This window comes from Thamnophis sirtalis, unplaced genomic scaffold (genome assembly GCF_051295495.1).
Source record: "Thamnophis sirtalis isolate CommonGarterSnake01/CBP01778 unplaced genomic scaffold, rThaSir2_p1.2 scaffold_4, whole genome shotgun sequence".
Lineage (NCBI taxonomy): Eukaryota > Metazoa > Chordata > Lepidosauria > Squamata > Natricidae > Thamnophis > Thamnophis sirtalis.
Genome location: NW_028261384.1, coordinates 142,827,360 through 142,837,855, shown reverse-complemented (window position 1 = coordinate 142,837,855; position 10,496 = coordinate 142,827,360). Strand labels below are relative to the sequence as shown.

The window sequence follows — 10,496 nt, the reverse complement described above, 5'->3', positions numbered from 1 at the left end:
TTCCAGGCACCAAATACCTTTTAAGACAGCGGTACGGGTGTCAACAACGTCAAATGGGCGCCATTCCCCACCCTGGAGTCCGTGAACTGCTCCCCTGCCCGTTTATTGGTTACATGGTGCTGTTTGGGGGGGGGGGCTCCCGCAAAGGCCGGGGTGGGGGGGTCTTCCTCAGGTGCGGTTCCTCCTGGCCCGGCCGGTGCAAGGCCTCTTGCTGAAGTTGGTGAGAAGCTGCTGCTGCTGCGGCCGGAGTGGCACAACGAAGCTGCTGGGGGGCAGCTGCCCGCTTCCGTCGGCCTCCACCCTCCCCATGAAGACATAGCTGGCCCCTGCGGAGGAGAGAGAGAGATGAGCCGGAGGCAGGGGAGGATCTGAACTCAGATCAGAGGCCTGACTGCCTTGCCCAATTCCCCTGCTAATCTGTGCAGCCAGGGGGGGGGGCAGCCGTCGGGGATTTCGGCCATTTCTGGTGAAGGTTGTGTAGTCGTCCCGCGTGCGAAGGGGCTCCCGAGAAGCCTCACCTTTCTTGAGAATGGGGCACTGTCTGCAGGGCACGTCCAATTGGAAGGTGGTGCCTTCGGCTGCTTCTGGGGGGAGGCTCAGGGCCCCCGTCTTGTAGGCCTGGAGGAGCGCCACGGTGGCTGTGACCCGGCTCCCCTCTCGTCGCTGGAGGGCCTGGACGGTGCCGCTGACCACTGCAAGCAGGAGATTGGGGAGCGGGTGAGAGGCGGGCAGCAGGGTGCCCTCCCTGGGGACAGGAGGTGCCATGCAGAGACCTGGGACCCCGTCTGATTCCGAGACGCCTTTGCTCCCACCCCTGGGGGCTCCTGCGTAATGGCTCCTGGGGCTGGCAAGGTCGGGAGAAGGGAGGCAGGCGGATCTCCCTGCAGCCGGAAGACACGCTTACCAAAATCGCTGGCACAGAAGTTGGTCTGCAGGTTCCCCGTCCGCTTGCAGCGTTGCGGGCAGGTGACCTCACCTGGAGGGAGGCAGGAGAGAGATGGAGAGAAAAGGCCAGTCGCCCCCTTCGGCTCCACTGCTCAGAAGCCCAGCACTCTGCACGTGTTCCCTGCTCCAGGGCGGCTTCAGCGGCGACTCCTCCCACGCGGCCCCCCCTGGGCTCCGGACATGGGAGCAAAGCAGCCCCTTCCCCCCCCCAGTCCCTCCCCAGGTCTCTTTTTTTTAATAAAGTTTTTATTTTATTTTTCCCTTTCCAATTCATTCACAAATGTCCATTCTCATAATTGCTCCTTAACCTTCGTCTATTCATCATTAATCTCTGTAATTATTTCCTCACAAATATAGAGAATACATTTCGGGTCATTGTCATCCTATACCTCCATCTTATTTTGCAACAACTTTGCTCCTTCCATCTTCTCAGCCTCCCTTCTCTGCCTTCTTCTTTCCTTCTCTCCTTCCTCCTTTCTTCTTCCCCCTCCTCCTCCTCCTCTTCCTTCTTACCCTCTTAATTCCCCTCCCTTCCTCCCTCTGCTTTCTTCCTTTCCCTCCTCATCCTCCCTCCTTTCTCCTTCCCCTCTCCTTCCCCCTCCTCTTCCTTTTCCCCTCTCTCCTACTCTTAATTCCCCTCCCTTCCTCCCTCTGCTTTCTTCCTTTCTTCCTTTCCCTCTTCCTCCCCCCTCCTTTCCATTGTTGCTTATCCACTTTCTCTGATGGGTAATCTAATGCAGTGTTTCTCAACCTTGGCGACTTTAAGTCCTGTGGACTTAAACTCCCAGAATCCCCCAGCCAGCTGTGCTGGCTGGGGGATTCTGGGTGTTGAAGTCCACAGGACTTAAAGTCGCCAAGGTTGAGAAACACTGCTCTAATGGGGTGGCATTTCAGCAATCCCAATTTTATATTTTCATACAAATAATTCCCTCTATTACATTTTATTTCTAATATTACATCCACTGATGTCATTTTTCCATTTGTATACTTGCATTTTAATATTTTCTTATCCCCCCCTAATTTAATAATGTGTCATCTGCCTTATTTATTTCATGTTTTGTTCCTTTCTCTTTCTATTTGTATCTCTTGTAAAATCGCCCCCCTGTCTTGTAGTACACTGATTCCTCTTTATCCTTTATTTTTAATGTCAATCTGTTCGTTTCTGCACAATCTAATATCTTCTTTATTATCTCCCCTCCGCTCCCCAGAGCTCTTACCTGCGGTGGGCACTGTGGGGCCTGCAGCCTCCGAACGGCCTTGGGCAGTGGGTTTGGGGCGCGGAGCCGGCTTGGGTCGGCCTGCAGGCTTGCTGGGAGGTTTGGGCTTGGGGGGTCCAGGCTTCCGGCTGCTCTGCGTGGGCTTGGCACCTGGGAATACCGGGATGACGGGCGGGGCCCTGGTGGCGTCCACCGGCTCATCCTGACTCTTCATCAGGTACGAGGCAGAAAACCCGTCAGCCGTCACGCTCATATCCGAGACAAACTGGACCAGGAGCTCATTGCCCTCCGAGCGGATGGAGCTGCGGGGAGAGGTGGGGAGGAAGGTGGGGAAGAAGCCCCCCCAGTCTGAACTGGGCTCCATGGCCGGAGGGCATCTGGCGAGGGCAGCCCTGGGGCCCAAGGAGGAGCCGTTAATGGGAAGACCCCTGAAGCTGGTGAAAAAGGGGGATCACGCATGTAAACCCACCTGGGTGACTTCTCTCCACAGAATTTGCCCACGCGGCGCGAGTCGTCTTGCTCCCTGCCGTTGAAGACGGCTACGTAGTCGTAGCGGCAGTAGGTGTCGTACTCCACGTCAAACTTCCCAAAAGTCAGGACGATCACCTAAGGCCAGAGGGAAGCCGAGGGGTCACCCTCCCGCTCCTCAGTTTCAGCCCCCAGCATTTGGAACGAGGGTTGCGATTCTCTGCCCGCAACAAAGGGGGGGGGGGCAGGGAGCCTCCTGCCGCTTTACCTGGCCCTGTGGGGCAATGATGTGCCAGGAGCAGCTGATGCCAGGCGGGTAGTCGCTCTCGGGCCAGTTGGGGGTCTTGAGGGAGCCTTGGCTTTTCTCCAGCTTCCCCCCACAGAACTGGTTTTCTGCAAGAGATGAAACGGCGGCCAGTTAGAAGCAGAGAAGAGACCCTCGGGCCTCAAAACAGAAAAATCTGATGGAGAAACTGAAGATGTTTACCAAATGAAGAAAGTGGAGGACAGAGTTCAAAAGATGGAAGAAAAAAATGAGCAAAGAGATAAGAAAACTGTGGATACTGACAACAAAGTGAGTGTGGTTGGTAATGGCAAAAGTGGAATATGGAAATGGGAGATGGATGGATTGGGACTCTACCCCAGACTTCAAAGCACAGAAGAAGAAAAGAGAGAAAAATTGTCAGAGATAAGGAGAGAAATATTGACAGAAGCACTAGTGATAACCAAAGATAAGCTGATGGAAAGAACAGAGGTTGGGTTTCAAGCTTTTATGAGTTACGAATGGAATAACATGTTGCCAAGAGAAGTTTATACAAGATTTATTAAGAAAGTAACTAGAACATTAATGCTACAAACGGCAAGAGACACAAGACCGTACTATTACTGGGAAGATACAGGTTGATGCTATGAAAATGTATAATAAAAAATTAAGCTAAATTTAGTTTACTAGTAGTATGTATAAAATGAAGTGACAATAGCTGTAGTTAAATAATGATTAATAATGATAACAATACATATAGATATATTAGTTTGATAATATGAAATTTTATATAAACAACACATGGAGATTATGAGAGGAGGTTTAAAAGCTTTAGAATATGTTATAAAGATGTATTGTGATTGGATAATCTTAGGATGATTTCATGGAATGTATTCATATAATCCTATTCTAGATTTTGAATATTATATATAAAAGGACGTAAAAACAATTATAGTCAAATTAAGGTTGAGATATAATAATTGTGATATACATGAATATATGTGAATTTAAAATATGTGATTTGATATGAAAAGCAGGTGGTGACTATGGAAGAGATGCACGGAAATACTGTAACCAACTGACACACTTTCTACAATTTGTAATGGAAGATGGGTTTTTTATGTTTGTTTGTCCTTGTTCAAAAACAAATAAAAAAAATTTTTTTTTAAGAAAAGAAAGGCAAGTGTCCAGGCCAGGCAGAGTCCTGTTTTGGGGGGTTCTGCAGGAGGGAAGCCTCCAGAGGATGTGGGAGCTTCATTCCCTGGAGGCTTTCAAGAAGAGACAAATTAGGGATCAGAGTCCAATGCATATAAAGAGACTATATAATGCATTAATAGAAATGGATTCGGAAACAGAATTAGTTAAAGACTGTATGATAAAGTGGGCCCAAAACTTTGAAGAACCAATAATGTTGGATACATGGGAAAAGATCTGGGTAAGAAATGTAAAGTTTACACAAGCCCAAAATCTGAGAGATAATTTTTATAAGATGTTTTATAGATGGCACTTAGATCCTAAAAAACTGGCCTGTATGTATCCGAATTTACAACCTAAATGCTGGAGATGTGATTGTGTGGATGCTACATATTTTCACATATGGTGGACTTGTAAAAAGGTTAAAGCATTTTGGATAAAAATATGGTGGATTATGCAAAATGTTCTTTAAAAAAAGGATAAAGTTTACTCCTCAGTTATTCTTGTTAGGTATAATTACTGATTGTACAGTTATAGAGACTAACTTGATTTTGCATTTAATAACCACAGCAAGACTGTTGGTGGGCGCAATACTGGAAGAAGGAAGACTTGCCTACTATTCAAGAATGGACGTTAAAAGTCACAAACTTAGCAGAGACGGCTAAAATATCAGCATATCTCAAGGACCATTCAAACGAGAGATAGAAACTGGAGTGGAGAAGATGGATCGACTATACTCAAAATAAATACGGGACTAAGAAATTCCAGATAGTTTATGACTGAAAAAGCGAGGAATGATATAATCTGTTTAGAGTTAGCCTAGCAAAGAGGAGTTAAAGCTCAAATGAAAGATGAGACTAACTTTCTTTAAGTTTATTTTAGACCATCTTTGTTTAAGATTTATACCCTGTATTAGTTCTGGGAATCGGGAGGGGGGAAAGTTGGGGGGGGTTGGGGTTTGGGTGGGGAGGGGAGGGGAGGTAAATATTTGTAAAAGTTTTTTTTTCCAAAAATTTTCAATAAAAAAAAAAGAAGAAGAGACTGGACTGCCATCGGTCAGAAATGGTGTAGGTAGGGACTCCTGCTTGGGCAGGGGGTTGGACTAGATGACCTCCAAGGTCCCTTCCAACTCTACAGATCTGTTCAAGTGCCTGACCCAATTCGGGACAGGCATTCCCACATTCTATAAACCTGTGCCAGGCACGTGTGTGACCATGGGCAAGGGCTCAGCATAAATACACATGTATCCAGGGCTCACACGGCCACAGAGGCCCAGGGGTTCCAGCAGACACGTGCCCACTTGCCATCTCTGCCCGCTTAGAACAGGCCTGTCCAGCCTTGGCAATCAGGCAGAGCGGTGGGCTTCTACTCCCCAGATCCTGCGAATGGAAGTCCTCCACGGCTCTTACAGTTGCCAGGGTGTAGAAGAGCCCAGAAGAGACCCTCTTCTTCTTCAGCCAGGGAGACCAGATGGATCCTGCAGGCATCCCTGCACGGAGTGGTGCCAATCCACGCCAGAAGGAGAGATCTGGGCACTCAACCCTCTGGGACAGGCTACTTCTGGGGGCGGGTGTGGGGGGGGAGGAGGGGCCTAGGCCGAGAGCCCAGGAAGCTGGAGGGGAAGAGCGGCAAGAATGCTGGCTGAAGTCTCAGGAGGGCCTCTGGGGCGGATGGGCTGCCAACTGGGAGGGGGAGGGAGGGGAGAGCTGGTGCTGCACAGAGAGAGGCCGGGGGAGGGGAGCAGAAGAGCAAAACATTCATTTTGGAGACCGCAGAATTCTCCCTAATGACCAGTTGGGACGGAAGTGGAAGTGGGGAAGCTGTTGAGCCTGGTCCAGCTGGACGTGGGAGGCAAGGAATGCTTGGGAGGGGGAGGAGGGGGGCGGGAGGGGCTTAGCTGCTGCCTTTTTCCTTGCAAGCCCAGCCGGACCTCCCATTCCTCAACCACTCTGGCAGCAGCTGGGCAGCAGCGTTCTCTGCCCCCCCCCAATGCCCTCCCCCAGAGCCCAGCCAAGTGCCCGTCTCTCTTCAGAGGCTTTGGAAACTGCCAGGCTGCAGCTGAGGGGGGGGGGGGCAGGGCTCTTAGGAAGCCCAGGAGCCCCTGTGGCCGGCAGCCCATTTCCACCCTCCCTTTGGGTAGCCCAGGAAAAGGGACTGGCAGGGGGCAGCAAGGGGGGGGTGAGGGGGTGAAGAAGGCAGGAGCCTCCTTGCTGAGGGACAGCCCTCCCTTGGCATGGGGTGGGGAGGTGCCCAGAGAGATGCCCCAGCTCCTCTTTTGCTCCACCCACCTCTGGCTCAGGATCTTCCCGTCCTTCCCAGCCTGTCCGGGAAACATCTGGGAAGGCAGCTGGCCCCTTCCGACTCAGCCGCAGGCATTCCTGTGGCCGGCTGCCCCCCTGGGCCCTCGCAGGAGGCAGCCAGCTGCTCCCCCTCCCTCCGCCTCCCTTCGGGGCGCTCGTCCAGGGCACGGAGGGTCACCCCGGCACAGCTTGGGGCTCCTGGCTGTCGGGGAGCCCCCCCCCAGCAGGGAGAGCGGCCCTTACCGTCCACGTGGGGGAGGCCGCCGCTGAACCAGACGAGGAAGCCCCTGCCGCCGGTCCCTTCGTCGGAGACCATCCGCAGCAGCATCTGGTGGCTGGTGGCCAGGATGGCCCCGGGCCGGAAGGTCCCGCAGTAGCGGCCCAGGCGCTGCGACTCCAGGGCCGCGTGCCCGTTGAAGACCTCCAGGTAGTCGTAGCGGCAGGTCGGCTCGGGCTCCAGGTCGAAGACGCGGAAGGAGAGCATCACCACCTGGCCCTCGGGCACCTGCGGGGCAGAGGAAGTCAGCCTGGATCCCTCCGCAGGCGCTGGGAGGACCGGGGTGGGACGGGGTGGGGGCTGGAAGGGGGGCTCACCGTGATGGTCCAGGTGCAGGTTTTGCCCGGCGGGTAGGGCTCGGGGAAGCCCTCGCTGGCCAGGTAGCCGTTGTTGGCGTTGTAGTCGCCGCCGCAGAGGAAGACGGGCCTGCCGGGGAGAGCGCAGAGATTGAGGGAACCCCGACGGCTTCCCTCCCCGACCTCTCCCGGGCCTGGAGCGGATCCCCTTCCCCCACGCCCCGTTCAGCGGCGCCGGGATTCCGCTTGGCGGAGCGGCCGCCCGTCCCTTCGACGGGGAGCTGGACGGAGGGCGCAGCGCGCGGGGGTCTACCTGGTCTGGTTGGTGGCGGGGGCGTCGGAGGGGCTCTGGGCGCGGTTCAGCTGCGGCAGGCAGAGCAGAAGGAGGGCCGACAGGGCGAGGGGCATCGCGGCGGCGGCAGCGGGGCGCTCGGAGGAGCAAGCTGCGGGGCCGGGGCTGGAGCGCTTCTGGCGGGCCGAGGGGAGGGACCGCGGGACGTGGCTGCGAGGGGGCCGGGCGGGGTGGGGGGGGGCGGAGCAGCAGCCCCGACCCAAAGGCCCCCGGAGGCGGCGGAGGAGAGGGATGGCGGCCCTGGCGAGCATGTGCAGAGTGCCCTGGGCGTCCCGAAAGCCGTCTAGCAGGCTGCTCAGCCGCCCCGGGACAGCTCTCTATTCGGGGCAGCCCTCACTTCTCGCGGCTATCGCCGTTAACGGGAGTCCTGCGAAAAACATGCCCCCCCATGCCTGGCACTGAGCCGAAGCCCCCCCCCATCTGAATATGACGTGGCGGCCGGGAGGCGCGGGGGGGGGGGCAATTGAAAGGCGCCGTGAGGAGGCGAGCCCGCTGGTGGTGCGCGGGGGTCCAGCCGCCACTGGCACTGCCTCCCCCTCCCCACCGTTCCCCAGGCCGGGCTGGCCTCTGAGCTTACTCGCCCTCGGACCGGTTGGCAAACAGACCCCTTCTCAACCCACGCAACTCTCCCCGCTGCAGACAGAGGCCTCCAGGGGTGCAGAAAACAAAAAAAAAGGGGGGGGGAAATTGATTAAAATAAAAAACCTTTGGAATACAGATTTCCTTCGGGATGGACCAAGGAGGACGCGTGTGTCAAAGCCTTGCGGGAAATGCGTCCCAGAAGGCAGGTCCTACACCCGAGTTATCTTCCCCGGGTCTTGCCAGGGCACCCAGTTTCATAGACCGGATGGGGAGCCTCCCGCACCCTGTCAAGTCTCTGGGCTAAAGTGGGGGGGGGGGGAATGACAGACGGCAGCTGGAGCAAAGGAGGATCTAGAACTGTGTTTCTCAACCTTGGCGACTTGAAGATGTCAGGACTTCAACTCCCAGAATTCCCCACCAAGAAAGATCTAGACCAGTGTTTCTCAACCTTGGCCACTTGAAGATGTCCGGACTTCAACTCCCAGAATTCCCCAGCCAGCATTCGCTGGCTGGGGAATTCTGGGAGTTGAAGTCCGGACATCTTCAAGTGGCCAAGGTTGAGAAACACTGAATTCTAGAATAAGGGTCAGCTCTGGAGCCGCATGTGGCTCTTTCATCCCTCCGCTGCAGCTCCCTGGTGGTCAAAATATGTGTCACAACCGCCGATGTGCAACACCCCCCCAGCACATGATGCAGCTTTCCAACCCCCGGTAGGTCAACCATGGTTAAATCCAAGAAAAGTTTCACAAGAAAACAGAATGTTTAATTCAACTATGTGTTGAATCAAGGCACGGGAAGAAGGTTTTGTGGCTCCGGGGAGTTTTCTTTTCTGCGGGAAACCGGCCCAAATGGCTCTTTTAAGCGTTTCAAGGTTGCCCATCCCTGATCTAGGGAAGACTTGTGGACTTCAACTCCCAGAATTCCCCAGCAGGAATTGGCTCAGGAACTCTGGGAGCAATAGCAATAGCAGTAGACTTATATACCGCTTCATAGGGCTTTCAGGCCTCTCTAAGCGGTTTACAGAGAGTCAGCATATTGCCCCCAACAGCAATCTGGGTCCTCATTTTACCCACCTCGGAAGGATGGAAGGCTGAGTCAACCCTGAGCCGGTGGGATTTGAACCGCTGAACTGCTGATCTAGCAGTAGCCTGCAGTGCTGCATTTAACCACCGCGCCACCTCGGTTTTACAGTTGCTAAGGCGGAACGTCCCTGATTCAGGGGGATAATCAGCCCCTGGGCATGCACCAGGAGGCATGGGGCGGGGGCAATGAGGCTCCACCCACACCTCCTGCAGATGCTGAGGTAGCCCCCCGGGCGGAGGGAAGCATGGGCAGTGGCTTCCAGGGGACCCCGATTGTAGTCTAGAACCAGCCCATGGAAGGCCTCCCAGCAGGGGCCAAGAGCACCCCCAGATTATGCACCTGCTCTTTATTTTGGGGGGGGGGCTATAATCCCACCCAGGCAGGGATGCCCCAAAAAGGAAACTACCCCTGCTCAGGTAGAGCCACAGCCGGTCCTTCCCCATCTGGGTCCTGGCACTTGGATGATCCTGCCCTGATCCTGCGTGGCGGGGGGCCCCTCCCATTTCAAGACGTCACACAAGTGAGGTCTTGAGGGCCCCCAGATCCTCCCTCTGCAGGGAGAACAATCGCATCGTCTGGCCCTCCACCCCCAAACCTGGAAACCAGTCCGGGTGGCATGATGGATGGCACTGCAAGCTGCCAAGATCCAGGCTCAGTTGGCGCCACCTGGGCATTCCAGTCTACAGGCCCAGGAAATGCCACCCGGGGGCCTCTGTGAGAGCTGCAGAGAGCCCCTCCTCTGGAAAAAACTGAACCACAGCTTCTCTAAGAGGGAAGGGGGAGCTGTCCCCCCTCTCCAAGCCACAACACTTGACAGTGGTGGGATTCAGAAATGTTTACTACCGGTTCTGTGGGCGTGGCTTGGTGGGTGTGGCAGGGGAAGGATGCTGCAAAATTCCCCTTCCCTCCCGATCAGCTGGGACTCAGGAGGCAGAGAACAGATGGGGCGTGGCCAGCCAGAGGTGGTATTTACCCGTTCTTCAAACGACTCAAAATTTCCGCTACCGGTTCTCCAGAACCGCTAAATCCCGCCCCTGGTTTGCTACCCACGTGATCCACTGCCAGTCATCGGCTCAGGGGGCTCCACCCAGAGCTCGCTGCCCCCCAGGGCCCTGAGCATCCCCCTCCCCCCAGAGCTGGCGGGTTCTAGGTCTCCTCGGTCCAGAAGAGCCGGCGGGAACCTCCCTCACCCTGGACAGGTCCTCAGAGTCTGTGGGGGCCCTCGCAGATGCTCCTGCCCACCCCCCATTCCTAGGAGTGGTGGGGGTTGCCATAAACGAGGCGGCTGAGGCGGCTCTGCCGAGGCCACAAGAGAGGGAGGGAAGCTGGGCAATTTGTTCCCCCCTCCAGATTCAGGATTTGGGGGGGGGGGTGTTGCAGGATTTTCTCCTTGTAAAGCAAAGGTAAATGTTCCCCGCGCACATGTGTTCATCGTTCCAACTCTAGGGGGCGCTGCTCATCTCAGTTTCAAAGCCGAAGAGCCGGCACTGTCCGAAGACGCCTCCGTGGTCATGTGGCCA

General features: G+C 55.1%; 1 protein-coding gene across 1 annotated transcript; it reads right to left on the bottom strand.

The window, feature by feature from the left end:
* On the bottom strand, positions 1-7,428 carry PCOLCE (procollagen C-endopeptidase enhancer). Its single transcript, XM_014075644.2, has 9 exons — positions 7,273-7,428; positions 6,981-7,089; positions 6,630-6,891; positions 2,899-3,023; positions 2,632-2,768; positions 2,163-2,464; positions 905-976; positions 519-692; positions 1-326 (listed from the first exon to the last, which is right to left on the bottom strand). The coding sequence occupies exons 1-9, from the start codon at positions 7,365-7,367 to the stop codon at positions 169-171; spliced, it is 1,434 nt and encodes a 477-aa protein (XP_013931119.2). The 5' UTR covers positions 7,368-7,428; the 3' UTR covers positions 1-168.
* Between the last annotated feature and the right edge of the window lie 3,068 nt (positions 7,429-10,496).